This window comes from Periophthalmus magnuspinnatus, chromosome 15 (genome assembly GCF_009829125.3).
Source record: "Periophthalmus magnuspinnatus isolate fPerMag1 chromosome 15, fPerMag1.2.pri, whole genome shotgun sequence".
Taxonomy (NCBI): domain Eukaryota; kingdom Metazoa; phylum Chordata; class Actinopteri; order Gobiiformes; family Gobiidae; genus Periophthalmus; species Periophthalmus magnuspinnatus.
The window spans coordinates 5,987,972-6,006,350 of NC_047140.1; the positions used below are offsets into that span (position 1 = coordinate 5,987,972).

At 42.1% G+C, this 18,379-nt stretch overlaps 2 protein-coding genes across 3 annotated transcripts; both read right to left on the bottom strand.

Moving 5' to 3' along the window:
- Window positions 1-7,690: 7,690 nt before the first annotated feature.
- Window positions 7,691-10,918, bottom strand: lrit2 (leucine-rich repeat, immunoglobulin-like and transmembrane domains 2). Of its 2 annotated transcripts, XM_055227357.1 has the most exons (4): window positions 10,799-10,918; window positions 9,468-10,258; window positions 8,267-9,006; window positions 7,691-7,806 (listed from the first exon to the last, which is right to left on the bottom strand). In XM_055227357.1, the coding sequence occupies exons 1-4, from the start codon at window positions 10,906-10,908 to the stop codon at window positions 7,792-7,794; spliced, it is 1,656 nt and encodes a 551-aa protein (XP_055083332.1). In that variant the 5' UTR covers window positions 10,909-10,918; the 3' UTR covers window positions 7,691-7,791. The 2 variants fall into 2 exon arrangements, with proteins under 2 accessions (XP_055083332.1, XP_033836011.1); XM_033980120.2 differs by lacking the exon at window positions 7,691-7,806 and having other exon boundaries at window positions 8,207-9,006.
- Window positions 10,919-12,605: 1,687 nt separating this feature from the next.
- lrit1a (leucine-rich repeat, immunoglobulin-like and transmembrane domains 1a) lies at window positions 12,606-16,919 on the bottom strand. Its single transcript, XM_033980276.2, has 4 exons — window positions 16,497-16,919; window positions 15,420-15,880; window positions 14,040-14,345; window positions 12,606-13,693 (listed from the first exon to the last, which is right to left on the bottom strand). Exons 1-4 carry the CDS (start codon window positions 16,616-16,618, stop codon window positions 12,627-12,629), a joined length of 1,956 nt encoding a protein of 651 aa, XP_033836167.1. The 5' UTR covers window positions 16,619-16,919; the 3' UTR covers window positions 12,606-12,626.
- Window positions 16,920-18,379: the final 1,460 nt, after the last annotated feature.

Here is an 18,379-nt window from a genome sequence, read left to right on the forward strand (position 1 = left end):
TGACCAAAATCAATATCATTACATGAACACTAACAAATTATAACACTTGTGTGAAATACTTTTACTTTTTACTTTAATCTTAAATGTAATCAACTTGTTTGCTATTTTCTTTTTTGCAGTGTGTACACAGATTGTGGGTTGTTTACATTGGTGCTGGTGAAGCTGTTCCTCATTTAGCATTTCTGTTCACAATCAGATGGATTTTCTAACCAATAAATTGATTTTTAATTTTCTGTCATTCTGTTGTTGGAGTAATTAGAACATTGCACATGTGACGAGCTTTACTGCACATGTTTTGATTATTGGATTACTATATACTTTTCTGAGTCAGACTGGGATGAAGGTTAAAGGGTAAAGATTAGCGCCTCTTGAAGACACTTGAAATCTTCTGCCTACTGACACCTGCTGGAGAAAGACATGAAACTGCTTGGTATAAATGAAAACTCCCATGCCATGCTTTGTTTAGTCATTAGGAGATCATTGCATTGGTATTTTAACCTTTTATAGCTTCAGATAAGGTGTTCATTTGGATTTTAAGGGATTAGTTTCACTTTCATTTTCCTTTTGAATGACTGGATTAGGTGCCTGTCTCCCCCTACTGGTAACAGTGGAGGGTGTAGTGCAGAGGTGTCAAACACATTTTCACCAAGGGCCACATCAGCAAAATGGCTGCTCTCAAAGGGCCAGATGTAAAATAAATCTAACACATTTTTCAACTTGTTAATTAACTGTTTCTGTATTTATTACTTATTCAAGTTACAAATATTGCATATGCATTTGCCTAGATGTAAAAATATGGCTGTGTAACTGCGTATATCCTGATAAATTGAGATTTTAAGACCATCATACCTTTTGATTTACCCTGTCAAGGGCCACATAAAATGATATGGAGGGCCGCATTTGGCCCGCAGGCCTTGACTTTGACACATGTGGTGTAGAGTATCAGAAAACGAAAGGGAAAGGCCCAATATTAGCATGTCAAAAAGGTGTAGTTAGCATAAAGGAAACTTTTAAAAGGTAAGTTGCATTGTGTGTTTTGGCTATGCATATGGTTTAAGTATGGTCCTGGTGTTAGCCTCGTTTGAGTCCAAACACAGAGTTGGTTTGGTCCTGTTCTTGTCCCATTTTAATCCTGGTCTAGTCCAAATGTCTGAGTTTAGTTACACGTCCTGATTTTGATGGGGTGATTCTGTAAGTGTGGACGCTCCCTTAAAGTATCTCGCATCAAAATAATGGCATGTGCAGGAAATATAAAGACTTAAGTTTTATGTCAATAGCATAAAATACACGTGATAAGCTGGTGGAGCTATATTTGGAAAAAATAATCCACTGAAATCAAATGCTGCCATTTGACACACATATACCAATGGACACAGAGGACAACCATAGATTATTTTGTCTGAAAGCTAAGTTGTCACGAAATGTAAAATCAATCAATAAATGTATCATTTTGGTCAAGCTTTAAATTCATTTAAAAAACATGGCAGGTCATTAAAGGTATTTGAGCTGAATGTCTTGCTCCAGTTCAGATACTATATAGTATAAGGAGCTCTTTGGGTCAAAATATGTCCACTGTGTGTTGTCTGCATCTAATTACAAAGTGTTTTATTGTCCAATGATCAGGAAGTGTGTGTTAGCATGATGGTTGTTGTCAGCTTTATTGTGATGACAAAACTCTGCCCTGATCTCTGTTGTGAAAACCACTTCTAAACTCATTGTGTTGAATAATTAGGATGCTCAAAATGTATAAGGTAAGTGAGGAATAACTTTGGACCACTGCAAATCTTTAAACATTTTAAAGGTCCTATATTACACAAAATTGACTTGACTTGAGTGATTTTTAAGACATATTGTTACCTCCTCAAAAACATACGTGGAGTTGTGTTTTGTTTCATTCACACATGTTTGAGTAATCTTTTATTATTAGTCTGTCTACATCTCCAAAGCTCAAAATGCTCTGTTCCACCTTGTGATGTCATGCCGTGGTAGTTTCCAAGTTAACAGCTACATGTTACCTTTTGTTCAGTAGAGATGGACAGTTCCATCAAGATGTAATATGATGTAATATGGGCCCTTTAAGACAGCAAAAAATTAGGTGCAGTGCCTTTAAGAGCTTGTTCTTTAATGTCATGTCAATCGTGTGTTACATAAAACATGAAATTTTGCAGATTACCGTGTCTCTAATCTAGGGACTAATTTGTTTTTCTTTTTGCAATATTGAACCGTTGGCGCCCCACCAAAGTCCCAGTGCCCAAACCTCTGAGTTTGGCTGAAGCGTGTGTGTGGCATATTAGTTATGATGACGCAGACAGGACTAGGATTATCCTTATTTGACCATCTGAAATGCCAGTGGATGCAAAAATTTAAGACAGATTGAATTGATGTTATTTTTGCAAGTGTTTCTGTGCAAATATATTCCATGTTGTCAATAAAGTCAAATTTATACATCAAGACAATCAAAGTAGTGTTCTGGTATTAGGAAATGTGCAGATCTTTTTCTTTTTGTGTATTTTCTGAAACAACAGCAGTCCCAACTCACTAGAGCCAGTCTCCAAAACAGATCACAGAACACTCACGTCAACTCGTCACATTCAGAAACAGATACAACAACAACAACACAAACATTTACAAGAACAACAAAAATATCATAAAATATTTGATCATAACAATATCTATACCTATACCTAGCCATGATGATAACAGTCATAATTTGGTGCCACTGTGCCAGTTGTCTAGACCAGGGGTCAGGAACCTTTTTAGCTGAGAGAGCCAAAAAGTCACATATTTTAGAATGTGTTTCTGTGAGAACTCTGAATAAACTAAAAGTGTGATTTTTTTAAACATTTTTTTATTCTTTTTTAATAATGTTGTTATACTGAGGCTCTCCGATACATAAAATACTTCTTACCATTAATGTGACTCCTGGTGCTGTGTGGTTTTGTCGATGGCTTTGTCTGATTGATACATGGTGAGGTTAAGCTTCATGCAGACGTTGAGTCTTTCACCTGTTAAATGTGATCGCAGGTTGTTCTTGATGTTTTTTATATGTGGGAACGACATGGTTAATATGTCATTACTCACACGCTGCAGTGTGTGACATGTGACAGGAAGCTCGTTCCAAGTTTTGACAATCAGCTGATCCTCAGGTTGAAGTTTTTTCATTTCTGCCCACTTGTTTTTACTTGGTAGCTCTGCTTGCTGCCTTTCAAAATCTTCATTCAGTGATTTGAAGTTATTCACCCACATGTCTGAGGCCTCCAGATCAGCAACTTCTACCTCAAGATCTGATAGAGACACGAGGGATGTAAATCAGGTCGACTTTGTCCACTGGACACTCGCGTGGTTGAGTGATGAATTTAAAAAAAACAAGCGTGCTCACGAAATTCTCTGAAGCGTGCATTGAGTGACTACAAGAGATTAGATGTGAAGCCAGCGAGCTGCTGGAGATCAAAATGTTGAGCGGGGTCACTTGCTGTGCACGTATCTTTAAATTCTCTCAGTTTTTCAAAGTGTAGTAAACGACCTGTTCCAATATCCACGCTTGTTTTCAAAGGCAAACACTGCTTGTTGAAGGGATAAGACTGTATTTCCAATGCCTTGCATTTTCACATTGAGCTGGTTTAAATGTTCAGTCCACGAGATAGTACAGCTTCAGGAGCCACTCAGCTATTATTGATTATCATTAATTAGCTAATTCGGGCTGCTCGATGTCTTTCATTTCAAGAAGAGTCTGAATGACCAGCGACATCACCGAGCTGTGCATCACACAGTTGAGCACAAAGAGCCTCCTAATATAACATGCAATAAAAACTTAGGATGGATCTATTTTCATTTTCACAAAGAAACTCTACAATTCCTTTGTTTTTCCCCACCATACACAAGGACTCCATCAGTACACACCAAAATAAGTTTATCCATCTGAAGATTTTTTTCTTTTGCAAACGACTTGAATAAATCCTCTCCTCTCGTTGACACTTTCCTTGGCAAAACGACACACACACAGTGCGTCAGTGTGTGTACTTCACACTGAACTGGGATAAATGACTTACATCTGTTGATTCATCCAAAACGAAGGAATAATAAGTTGCTGCATTTATGTCCTTCATTTGTTTTTCGTCCACTTGATTTGCCATCATGATGAACAGTTCTTGCTGACAAAGGCAGGTCTTTTATTTGTTTGATTATCTTATGTTTATTCGTAAAGTCATCGAAAAGTTCATTAGCCACATCAAGAAACTTGCCATCTTTGAATTGCTTTCTGTTCCTCACTTTTCCTAAAGAGCCAACAAAGCTCATTGAATTCCCATCACCGTGTTGGGTTCATACATGGAGTTGCTGCTGACTGGCTTGCACTCTGTTTAGTAGCTCTTGGCAGGCCTTCTTCTTGCTGTCCCTTGCTGGATATTTCGATGCAAATGTGGCATAACATGTGCCGAAGTGTCGCTTTATATTTGACTGTTTCAGCAATGAAATTACCATTGTATATTAGACACACCGCAGTTCCTGCTCTCTTCACAAAGGTGAATTCCTCTGTCCATTCCTGCTGAAATGTACGGTACTCCTCATCTTTTTTTCTTTTCGCCATCTTCTTCATCAAAAGGTTTGCTCTGCATAAATCTGATAGCTGACTTACTAATTAAACGGCCTACTTGTGTAAGCTACTGCATATAATCCAGTAAAAATAGAGGTGTGGGACACTCCTGTACCCTGATTGGCTCCAGCACAGCCCTGAAAATGTGCGGTAAAAAAATAATGTATGGATTAAACCAAATTCATTTTTCGAAGATCATTTGTATCACTGTGATTTCTGTAAAGTTTTACTTGAATATCAGCAGATTTATTCATTACTTATTTTGTTAAGAAATGTCAGCTAAGATTTATCTGAGAGCCAGGTGCAGTCAAAAGAGCCACATCTGGCTCAGGAGTCATAAGGCCCCGACCCCTGGTCTAGACTACACCCCCAGTGCCTACACCAGTCAAAAGTTAAGGAGGAGGAACAACTGGAGTCAAAATAGTCACGACCTCCACCTCTACATACATGAGTCAAAAGAGCAAAAACACAAGCTGTGTGCTATAGCTGCATTATGTACATTTTATGATTATCTCCATATCTAATGTTATTTCTTTGCCTGTAAAGTTTGACAGTATGACATGAAACCTTTCTGTTTCCATGGAGACAAGCAAGTGACACCACCAGGCTAAGTTACAGATCAGATTGATGAAGAGGCGAGCCTGCTCACAATAAAAATGCATGTTTTTGAAGGTATTTACTTTATCAGTTAAACATTTGTAGTTGAATAAGTGCAAGATAGGTAAGTTTAATGCTATACTGTGTAACATTGCAAGCAAAGCAATAATATCTACATGCAGACAACCAGAAAAGTTACAAAGTGCACCTTTAGTGTAACTTAAAAAATGAAACAATTGTATTTGTACTTATAATGTGTACTTTTATTAACTCAAAGGATGTAAATAGAAAAGGACTGTATAATACATATAATACACATGGTCAGGTATATCATGTATTGCAACTTACACAGAGGGATTACAACCAAGACCACCCTCAATCCCCCAACAACTGAAGAGCAGATGCAGTTCAGAAAATGTTCACCAGGTCAACATCAATAATACAAACCAATCGAGGAGGATCGGTTGGGTTGCTGTGGTATTATGTCAAATGAACAATGGCGCGGTGTGCAGTGTGTGCGCTAAGCCGTCTGTTTGAGCGGTCAGATCCAGAGTGACGTGTTGTGCTTAGAGAGACACATGTATAAGATGTGTCGCCCGTGTGCAGTGACGCAGAGAGGCTTAAGCATATGCTCTTGTTAATGTACATCATTGAAACAGCAGCTTTGTGTAATCTGGCAGCATCTATTAAAGAGCAGACACAAAGACGCTCTAATGACTAAATCTCAACTCAATTCCCTTCCCATCCAAAACACACAGTTATAATTTGTAAATCAGTTAGACAGATTATGTAAAGTGTGCATTTATTTGGGGCAGTTATGGAATTTAAAGAGTAGATATGCAAAACTAGCATCCCCTCATCAAAAACATGCCTGAAGAGGTTTTAGATGTCATCCATGCATGTGTGAGCAATTTAGCAATCTCTCCTGGGCCTTATTCAACCCTTCCTTACGAGTTGGTTCAAGACTCAACCCACAAGCCTACATCAGCAACAAAAGCAACAAAACAATACTCTACAACTTCACAAACCTGATTAGCAGGATGCACATCAACTGTAGCAAAAGTAGGGGGACTCAGAGCATCAAAAACAAAAATGAAACCTAAGCCTCGTTTCTACTTTTACTTTTAGGAGCGAGTCAGTACAGGCTGCAAGTCTCTGCACTGTCTAAAGCAAACCACACTGTCTCGTTTGAAGGGTCCAAAGTGGGGGGGCCAGCGCCAAGCCTTCTGTGGATTGCCCTGGACCCAGAGTCGTGCTTAGAGCATAAAAACACAACTCGACTGGAAGGAGCTGCACCAAACAGATCTGCTCCATCAGGGCCCCAAGCAAACCATGCAGTGGAAGAGGTTTTTATTAAACATCTTAACGTTGAAGCTTTTATTTTGACCTTTCAACACTTATTTAACAATGTTTAAAGAAATGATAATGGCAAGACAAGAAACTGTGAACACCATATTAGACAAAGTATTTTTTTAATTGCCTGTTGCCATGAAAACAACACCTTTTTTGAAGGCTTGGATTTGTATTGATTTATTTTTCAATACTACTTGCTTTTTCAAGTGGTTAGTATCAAGTTGTAACATGCATGGATCATTATTTTACATTTCGTTGAAATCACAATATAAAGTGGGTTTATAATAGAAGCAGGTCCATTGACTTCCTGCTCCAAACTGCAGTAATATTTCACTGTAACAAGCAGCAAATGATCATTTAAGTGTTTCAAACAATACTGGATTACTCAAACATGCACTGGTCAGTCTAAATACTTGCCTGGCCAGCCAAAATCACACTACAAAGACATTTTGGTGGATTAACCAATCAGAGAAACATGTTTGTGTCAATACAGAAATGGCAATTTACTATTCAAATAAATAAATAACACAGATGACTGAGTAACAGCACAATTTCCTGCAGAATGAACAAACACTAAACTCGTATGTATCAGAGGTAAAACCTTTATTTATCCAGGAAAGTCCCATTGAGGCTACTGATCTCTTTTTCAAGGGAGTCCTGCCCAAGTCAGCAGCAGAGATCAAACAGTGCATCAGCAAACATTTAGAAGAAGAAGAAGAATTTTAAACAAAACCATAGATCTCATTTCTAAACATTTTACCATTAATTTAAATTGACCCACTGGAACCAGTTATTTTACTTTCCAAGAAGAAGTAATATATATTGTTCTGAATGATGCAAGAATATTCCAGAGGAGATGATACACATAAGGCTGTTACTGGACCGTCTCACGTGAAGACGGTTGTTTGATGCACTTAATGGTCTGGATCCAGACCTTTCTGCATTTAAACAGAAAGTAGGAGGAACTGGTGGGTCCAGCATCCAAAATACAACTTTGAGTAAGCTTAAGATGCAGAAATACCATGGCCAGAAGCACATTAAAGTCGATTTAATATGTCACAATATGTCCCCTTTAAACCTATTTTCTTCATAGAGATCATAGAGTTTATTATTTATTTTAAAATGGTTGTTTAGTAGAACTTTGTATGTAAGTGTGGCACAGTCAGCTGTGATGTTACATGTTACAGAGAGTTCAGAGATGAGCTGAGGCTGTGGCCTATAGCACTGGAGCCAGCGCTTTATGTCCACTATCACACCTCCTGGGCCTAGAACAGAGGAACACAGCATTAAGACAGAAAACGTCTGTGTCACCACCTCTACACACATGGTCACACTCAGGACTGGTCTAAGGGGAATGGCGGGCGGAACAGTTTGCTCCAAAATGCACAGGTTCTGTTGTATTTTGGTCATTTGGTCAATTTGACCAACTGTTCACATTACGGCACTGCTAACAATAACTAGCTTGCGAACAGCACATCTGCCTTACTTCAGGGTTAAAGGTGAATAAAACACATAGTGAATATAAAACACATAGTAATCAGATGCAGACAGCATAGAGCAAAACAAATTTTCCTTTAGCCTATTATATGAAAAAACATCTGACACAGGATCTTACTTTGCAGATTCCCAGACATCAAAACAGACATACTCATATTTGAAAAGAGTTCAGTAGAGCTGATCACTGAGCCTGCCTTTGTGCGGCCTGTCCTCTGACCTCCTCCTCACCTTGCGGTCATCACTGGAGTCCTTATTGACCAGGCCCTCGTCGCTGGCTGCCTGCAGACTGTCAAATGTCCCCTGCCTCTCCCTGTCCGCCCCCGAGGACCTGCTCGCTCTCCTGTTCTTCCACGAGCTAAGAATTCTCTCCACACATGCTAATTTAGTGTCTGTAGTGCACGCATACATCCCTATGGGCACTGCTAGCACCATGGCTAACACTATCACCACTATGTGAATCAGCTTCTCCCGCTGCTCCATTTCTGTGATGTCACTTCCTGTCACAAACACGATGCACTGGCCAGGTCGTGGATTTTGATTTTTTAGGGTGACACAGATTTCGTATTTGGTAGCAGGTAGCAAGTCGTTAACTGTGTAAGAGTGGATTCCCGGGCCGATAAAAATGGCTTCTTTCTTTTGGTCAATGCGTCCAAAGTGAAGAGTGAACCAAGTCTGATCGGCATGTTCTAAAGCAGCATACCACTCAATGGATATGCCCCGTACGGTTTGTTTGGCGATGCGGATGTCGATGTAGACGTTTTCCTCAGCAGAAGAGGGTGGGGCTGCATCTCCACGTGGGGACTGAGCAGTGGAGCCCTGAGGAGTCTGGATGTCCAGTTGGATGGTGGCAGAGGAGTTGCCCATGTAGTTGACGGCAGTGCAGGTGTAGATGCCTCGGTCGGACACTTGAAGAGAGGGGATCGCCAGGTAGGAGCGAACAGTGTCCTCATCCACCCTCTCCTGGAACTCTGCAGGTAAAAATGAGAATGTTTGCAACTGTCACTGTCAAAACTATAGCAAGAACATTCAAGATTCTGTAGTTTTTCACGAGAGTAACAGCAATGATTGTTGTGTAGCAAAGGATCATATTCCCTGAAATGTGACAGATCTCAAGTATCACTTTGTTTTACTAATGAATCAGATGATTTGTTCACACTGTGTCACTGTCGCTGGGCTGTATACTACATGTGAGAGTAGGGAAAGGTCAGGCGGAGCGATGCAGAGCTGGGCACGTTACATAGTGGACCACACTTTCATTCATTAGACCACAGTCCTCTGTAATCTCTTAGTCTTAATCAAGTTCACATGCACACGCACACACTATGGTAATTATACATGCGTTTATGTAGATGTGGAGCTTTATGTTCACTGGAGGACTCTGTGATTAAACCCTCTTGATGTGTCTGTGCTGGGTGTGACTGGCTCTCACCATGAAATCCTCTGATTATCTTGAGTCCATATGTCCACCACAGTGAGGCCTGGGGCCGCGCCTTGGCCAGGCACTGCAGGGTGACGTTGGTGCCCTGTGGCAGGCTCATGTTGGCAGTGGCAGTGCTGACCACAGGGCTGATGCAGGAGCGCACATCCACCTCATGGAAGAACTGTCCGGCCTTAAAGTCCGGCCCGGAGCAGCTCAAGTAAGAGTTCATGAGAATAATGGGAGGGCTCAAGGAGCGTGTGAACTCCACAAAGCCTTTTAGGCGGCAGTCGCACAGCCAGGGGTTGTTGTGCAGCGCTAGCACCACGTTGGGCCCCACAGCTCCCCCCTCTGGACTCTCCTGGCTCTGCAGCTTCTGATATAGGGGCCAGTTGAGGAAGACCTCCTTGGATATGACTGTTAGCTGATTGAAGGACAAGTCTAAGTAAGTGAGCCCAGGTAAATATTTGAGAGCATGCTCTGGAAGGACATCCAGTTGGTTGTGCTTCAGGTCCAGGATCTTGAGAGTCGGCGTGTCCTCGAAGGCGGTCCATGGCAGAGAGCGCAACTTGTTCCCCTGCAGGCGCAGCTCAGTCAGATTGGACAATCCCTCCAGACCTCTAGAATTGATCAGAGCGATTTCATTGAAGTTCAGCCACAGGTTTTCTAAGGCGGTGCTCCTGGAAAAGACTCCACGTGGGATCTCAGTGAAGTGGGACTTTTCTATGCGCACTTTAGTCAGGCCCTCAGGCAGCTCATCTGGAATACTCCTGAACAAACTGTCCTCCATGCAAGTGAGAGACCTACAGCCAAAGAATGTTAGGATTAGTAAATGTTTTTACACTTAGAACAGGCAAGAGGAAAGTATGGGAAATTCATTATTCATTATTTTCAAGATTTTCAAGATTCATTATTTTCTTCCAATCTGAAACAGTAAATTGAATTCAAATGTAAAACAGGCCTAGCTGGTTTCCCTTGAAAGGCACTCTGAAATTAGCTATTTTGTTGTTGTCAAAAGTCTAACACTTTGAAATTAAATTAAAGGTGCATTGTTGTTAAATGTCTCCTAAACATATGCATTATCATTTAGAAATAACTGGACCTTTATATAAGGTATTTTGTCATCCACAGCAATCCTGTTTTTTGTGGATCCAGTTTCCATTCTAGTTTCGGTCATTTCCTTACCACTGACTCAATCTTTATTGTTACAAAAAGCAGCACTAAAGCACTAAATGTTAGCTTTACCCTCTTATAAACTCCATATTGCTGTAGACCTGTTTATTGTCTCTCAGTGACACAGTGAGAGAGTTAAAAATACTCTGAGATTACTGGAGCAGCCTTACCTTCCATGTCGGTCTTCTACACAGCTACACCCACGCAAACACTGGGAGAATGCCGCACATGCCTGAATCTGAACCAGAACTATCACGAATAAAAAACCCAATATGTCCATAGTCCAACCAAAAGCCCAAAGTTTAGGGCAACATTCGCGTTCAAGTCATGTCAAGACAGCGGACAGGAGAAGCCTATTAGTCTTAATCCATGACGTGCCGTGGACCAAACAAGAGGACCTAATTCTCCCCCCAGATCATGATTAACACGGCACTGTCCGACTGCTGCCCTGACCCACAAAACTGCCATAGTTACTTAACCAAACAGGAACCTCCAGATTTCACAAATCACGCAAATGATGAGCTTCTTTGACAGGAAAGTGGAGTTGACATGCTTAAGCAAAGTGTCTGATATTTAAAACATATCAAATTGCACATTTTCTGTCAGATATTGTAACTTTTTTAATTGGACAGGGCAGCTGTGGCATGAAATGGGTTGAGACATTTAGTTTATGATCATGGTAGGGAGACGAGATGAGTAACACTTTAAACCACAGTAACCTGGATAGCATCTGTAATGTTATGCGAGAGTACAACAATACAGGGCAATTGAATTACAAACACAATTAATCAAATGTCTCCTTTTGAAAAGGTCTGTTGAAATTTGCTGTAAGACTAGCACTGATTTTAAGCCACAAGAGCCAACAGAGATGGGACTTTGTGCGCAGCTGTTGAGGAAGTCTCTGCAATCTATTATTTTTTGTGTTCATTTATTTATTTATTTTTTCTTTTTTTTTCAAAAATGAGATTAGAATTTAAATGCTAAGCATCAGTGACCAAAATTACACATTTGAAGTTTGCAATAAACATGAAACAAAAGTCAGAATAAATGCATAAATTGGGTTATTATTGATTTAATAGAAAACTTGATTTGACATAACTTGGTATATATACAGAATACATATTTATACATGAGAGCACAGGTCTGGGGCTAACATTAAATATGTAGAGAATAAAAATACATTAGATTTGATCTGTATTTACAGTGTCATAGTTGAGTCGCTCTCTCCAGCTCCAGCTCTCTCCTCACTGCAGTGTGACCATGCCTGTGTGTATATCTCCTCACAACATATGACACATGTATATTATACAGAGATATATACAGAGGCACACACTCATGGAGCTATATGTACCAAAACATGTAATCTAGATCTGCTCTTTCAGTGCCCTTCACAAATCAGGAGGCAGGGGGCGCTGGCCATGCTAAGAAAATCAATACTCACACGACCATCAGTGTAGACAATGATATTCTACTCCATGGTTCAGTTTTTCTATGCTGTTATTACACCTTTAGCTTAAAATAAAGTTTGGTTGTAGCAAGGTCAAACACCTGTAATGTGGTTCAAAATGTACATGTAGAACATCTTATCCAAAAGGTAGTGACTAGTGGGCAATAGAGGTGCAAAGTTCTCTACACTGATATCTCCATGATGGTGCAGCGTGCAAAAGCTCTCTGATAGAAGGTGGTCCTCTGTTGAGGTGGTGTGGAGGGCATGATCCAGCGAGGAGGGACAGGGGGAGGGCTGTCCCAGGGCAAAGAGGTGTGGGAGCGTGTTTTGGGGGTGCTGACCTCAGGAGGCCATGGTGGGTGGGGGTGCTGGAGCTGTGGGTGATGGTGGGTCTGCTGTAGGTGTGGAAGCGTACAGGGGTGTGGGATGGCATTCTGCTGGTTGGAATGTTGGTGATGCGGGTGCTGCTGGTGGGTGCTCAGGTGCAGGTGGGGCAGGTGATGGGGGTGCGTGTGGGGTGTGGGCTGTGGAGCCGGAGCTGGAGCATGATGTCAGCAGAAGTACTCGTTGGGCTGTCCTTCGATCTTGGCCGTGGCCTCAGAGTCCAGACTGGAGCGGGCCGACAGCAGCCGGTTGGATTCCTCTGGGTTTAGTCTGTTTAGATACTCTCCCTCCAGCCCTTTGGCCTTAGTGCCTGGGGACAAAGTCTCAAAGGTCACATAGGAGTCCTGGATGTCCTTGGATTTCTTCCCCCAGTACTTCTTAATACGCCTCTTGATGGCGCCGCAGCACACGATGACTGTGAGAGGGACAGCAATGATACAGGCCACTGTGATGACAATGACATTGATAAGCCTCTGTGTGCCTGTAGCACTGGCAGCCTCATCAGTAGAGAAGATGACGCACTGCTCCTTTCTGGGGATGAGGCCCTTTACACAGACACAGGCGATGTACTTGGTCCTGGGAACCAGGCCATCGATGGTCACCCGCATCTGTCCTGCTCCTACATTGATCTTCCTCATGTCCCTCTCTCCAAAGACTGCATACAGCACGCTGAAGGAGGTGGTGTTCTTGGCCTTAGGGGCTCTCCAGTTCAAAGAAATGGTATTGTCTGTGTCGCCCACCACTTTGACGCCTTTGACCATCCTGTCAGGGTCCTGCTGGAGGGAGGAGGTATTGGCAGAGAGGTTGCTCAGGTTGGTCCTCTCCAGCTCCAGTAGGGTGTCTGGGTTGGAGGTGGTGACAGGGGCGGGAGTGGCCTGGTCTGCTACACTGTAACTATCCACAGACAGCACTGAGCCCAGCCCCAGAGGGACCCCCGACTGCATGGCCTGCAGTGTGGGTGCAGTGGAGGTGGGTACCACATACCGAGCCACCAGCTTCTCCTGGTACGCGGCTTTGCCGACTGGACCAGACTTCTTCACCTTTGTCTTTTTATCATTGTTTGACTGACTTCCATCTGCTTTGGTTGAGTTGGTAACAACAAGTGAGATGACCGCCTCTGCGTTCCCAGCGTAGTTTGAGGCTTTGCAGATGTACTTTCCCGAGTCCTGATAGGACACTGCAGGCACGCTGAGGATGGACCAGGTGATACCCTCCTTAGATGTTTCCTGCTGGACTGTGAAGAGAACATATTGAGAACATGAGATCTAGGATGGTGTGTAATATGCAGCTACTTTATTATTTCCATTACCAGTGGAATAACACAAATGATCAGATTCAGTGTTGTAGTATATTGAGATTCTCTGCCCTGGGATCTGATCAGACAACTGTCCTTTGTGATTATTCAATGTTGAGTCAGTACTGATCATTGCATAACTGTGTAGCAGCAGCAGCAGCTGTCAGTCAGACTTAAGGCATTACAATCCACTCACAGCTTTCTCTTTAATTAACAGCTCTAAAAAACATCCTAGCTCAGACTGTAGATGTGGAAACTGCAGGGCACACTGGAGACTCAGACTCACCTGTACCATTGAGAGGTCGTCCATCGGCCCTGCGCCAGCTCAAGTCTGGGATAGGCACTCCGAGGGTCCCACAGCGGAGCAGCACACTGTTGCCCACAGCGCTGCGCACTCGGGCCACTGCAGTGTGGATGCGGGGCAGCTGGCACTGGCGCAGCTCAGCATCACTGAACAGGACACCCGACACACTCTCTGGAGCAGAACAGCGCAGCCGCGTGTCAATGAACGCCACAGACAGGCTGGGAGACTTCTGAAACTGCACCAGCTCGTATAGTCGGCAGTCACACACCCACGGGTTGTCATGGAGACCTGCGGGCAAAGGCACAGGGCAGCTCAGACGAGCAGGGAGAGCATCCAGCTGCGGACAATGTGAAAGAGCAGTCTGCAGATGGCAGTGTGGATGCTAGCATGCTAATCCTGTAAGAGGATTAACATTTAATTCATAAAGTCCGTACCCCTGTCCATGACTACACCAGGGATGAGCAGAACAGAAGATGGATGGACATGATGAAGATGAAGAGGATGCTGATGACTCAGGTGGTGGTTCTTCACAGAAAATGTGGAAATGAAAAGAATGTTCAGGAGTGAATAGATTGAACAAATCAGATATTTACTAAAAGTACACATATCACACGCATATCAGCAATGGCCATTTTGTCCAGTTGTGCCACGATTATGATGGTCAATATAATAATAACCAATAATATCACGATAATCTTTTTTAAATGTAAAAAAAAATGTAATGAAACATAAATATATTCAAATGACCATTCTATACACGTCATGCACATGTACTGTAAAAAGATATAAGCAAAACCTCATAAGGAAATAAGTTCCATGTTTAAACAACTGTTAAAGAATTGTCCACTGTACAGCAGTGATCTTGTGTGTGTGGATCAGTAGCTTCTTCCTGCTCTGGTGGGGTAATAACATTTGTTTATTTTTGTTGGAGATTATCACGATTATACAAAAAGTACCACAATGATTATTGTTATCCTTTTTTATCCCAATTACCAAAATGATTGTTTATTGTCCCGTCCCTACTCCCGACAACAGACCATGCACTATCTGTAATAAGAAACTGTGCAGTGAGCCGCTCCCATCAGCTCTTAAACCGGAGCTTACTGTCACTGTCACGACAAGGCATTTTATGAGTTTATCAAATCAAACAGAATGAAAAGTCCACATAGGAGAGTGATGTGGTTATTAAGTTGATCTGCCCTCATTCAACACTAACATGTAGACATGATTTATTTCTAATCATCAGTATGATCCAGAGCTACTTATAACCACAGATGGTCGCTTAGCAACAGTACTGTCCAGCTGTTGATGTGATGACTTATGAATGAGTTTTAATGAACTAGAAGATGACTGCACTCTTACCCAGTATCATTTTGGAGCTCTCCGGGCCCTGGGCGGGCCTCACTGCCAGCCAGGTGCTAAGCACCTCAGGGGGCAGGGTGAGCAGGCTGTTGCTGGACAGGTCCAGGTAGGTGAGGTTGCGGATGTAGGTGGTGGCCTCCGGGGGCAGGGAGCTAAGCTGGTTGTTATGCAGGTCCAACAGTCTGAGGCTGGGCATGTCCAGCAGACATTCCCAGGGAAACACACTCAGATCGTTCCCGTCCAGCCGCAGTTCCTCCAGGCTCAGCAGCCCTCTGAAGCTGTCCACAGCTACAGAGGACAGCGTGTTAAAGGACAGCCACAGGAACTCCAGGCTGCACAGGGAGCTGAAGGCCTCACTGGGGACTCTCTGGATGGACGTCTTCTCAATGCGCAGTTTGGACGTGTCCACGGGGAAGCCCACAGGCACCAGGGACATGTCTGGGTCATTACAGATGACACTCCTGCAGCACACACACAGGAGGTGAGGGATCGCTCCACACAAAGATCATATTCATTTAGTCAGAAACAGTAAATGATCTACTGATTTATCCACTTTTATGAATTCTGATTTGAGGAAAAAGTCAAACCTTTTCTGCTTTTACAAAACACATGGAAAACAGAAAAAGGTTTGATTTAAAAGAGTGAGGATTAAAACGGGACTTTCATCATCATCATCATTATTATTATTATTATTATTATTATTATTATTATTTTTTATGTTTTATTATTATTTTTTTAATTATTATTATTGTTTTAATTATTATAAATTATCCTACAGACAACATATTAATATATGAATTCAGTAATACAAGTTGAACTGCACTTAAAGCTCTGAGTCTGTAAAATACCGGTCCTGTAAATTACAAAGAATAAATTATAGACGGAGAGGCTGAAAGTGCCTTTGACACATAATCCTGCATTAAATAAAATTGGACGGACATGCACTCCCCGAATTATCTTGTGCACACGTGTTCACCTCTGCGCTCACATCTGTCGCACCAACAGGACACCAAAAGACGCAGCAGGACGCGCGTAAAAGTGATGATCAGATAAACATTTAGCTTTGTAGAGTCGTACCTGGCCTTGGATCCGTCGCTGAGGTTGTGGTAGAAGCAGCTGCACTGTGAGGGGCAGCAGCTGACCGCAGAGAACAGACCACCTGAGGCCAAGTAGAGCCCCACGAGCAGCACGGCCAGCATCTCGGCGCACTTTTACGCACACGCTCTGTCTTGGTTTGTGGCTCCAGTTTGCCCCCGCTCAAGTCCAGAAGCCCCGCGATTTGAGTCATTTACGGGAGTGTGCTCGTCATGGCTGTGCCCCGCCGCTGCCCTGTCCCATAGTGATGCCACGGCAGCGGGTCCCGAGATCAAAAGGATAGACAGGGATTAGAGAAAGGACTGGCGTTCTTTTCATTTGGATGCGTATTGCCTCCCGCTGAATCCGATAGGCTGCGCACAAACGTCTCAGTGTAGAGCGCACAAACGCTTCCGAATGCTCATAATCCACTGATGTTTGGATTTGTCTGTGCCTCAAATGGAGCTTGTTCATTTGGGTTTTGACGTGACTATAATCTGAGTGTGCGCTCTTTTGCCACAAGGGGGCCCCTGCACCGCGCCCTGTGGCCTTGGTCCTTGGTCTCTGCCTGTGGCCCTGAGCTCAAACACAATGCTCTGTGGCCCGTGTCTCTTGTCACAGTCTCACGTCCTTTAAGCATAAATAAACTCTTAATAATGTTTAAAGGACGAAAAAAAAAAATAAAAAATAAAAATATTTGCATTATCCCATATCGTTGGAAGAGGAGCATATATGAATATAAATGAATAAATAGAATACACATTTTGAGCATTTTGATTTAACTCTGTTTGATTAAAGCATAAGAATCTAAAATGTTTTCTTTGTTTTGTTTTGGGGGTTTTTCTTCATATTTGCAGTCTGTCATAGCCCTGCTTTTCTAAACTGACTGAAGCAACTATTGATTTGATTGGATTTGATTGGATTTATTTATTTATCAATTTTATTTATTCAACAATTTAATTTATTTATCAATTGTATTTATTTATTTATTTATTTATGTATCCATTTTATTTATTTGTTCATTCATTCATTTAAAACAAAGACAAAACAAAAAAACAACAACATTTATCTCCAGAGGAAAGGGTCTCAGATTTAGCTACACTCTCTGTTCCATGTGCAGTCCTTGGGCAGGTCCAGAAGACGTTAAAGAGCTTATTTTACATGAAAGCACCTCTGACAATGTTCCCTCTCTTATTATAAAGTTACTCTTGTGTATTTGAATTGTAGACCTATTGAGTATAAGTATTAATATTAACAACAATACACATTTTTACTTTTTGAGTGTCAAAATGTTTCTTGGTAAATAGTCCCATTTTTATATAGCGCTTTTCCACCTTCAAGACACTCAAAGGAACCACTCACCCATTCACACACACAGACACACATACACCAGTGTACACAGACACTGGGCACTGAGGGCGAGGTGGGTTAAGTGTCTTTCCAAAGACACAACAACAGCATTCATCTGTGGGAGCTGGATTTGCACAGCCAACCTGTGAGTCAGTGAATCTGACCGCTCGACTAATGATGTTTATGTAGAGTGCAGGATTCGTACTGCCAATCTTGGGACCAGTGGAAAAACTGAGCTACTGTCGTTCATCTTCTTGTTCCACTTCATATAAGCCTAACTTCAGACAGCATGATGTCTGCTTTTTACATTTAACATCTTGTTTTAAAGTGACAACATCTTTGAGGAATCTTATCAAACCAGTTGAATTTGACCTCCATCTTTGAGTTATCTAAGGATTACGACCCAAACTAAAAATACCTCTGTAGTGTTTTTCTATTACCGCAACTCTACTTTCTTGATTTCGTCACCTACTTTCTGTGTAACACTTTCAGCCTTTTAAAGCATGCCAACGTTATTAAAACTCACACCTTAACGT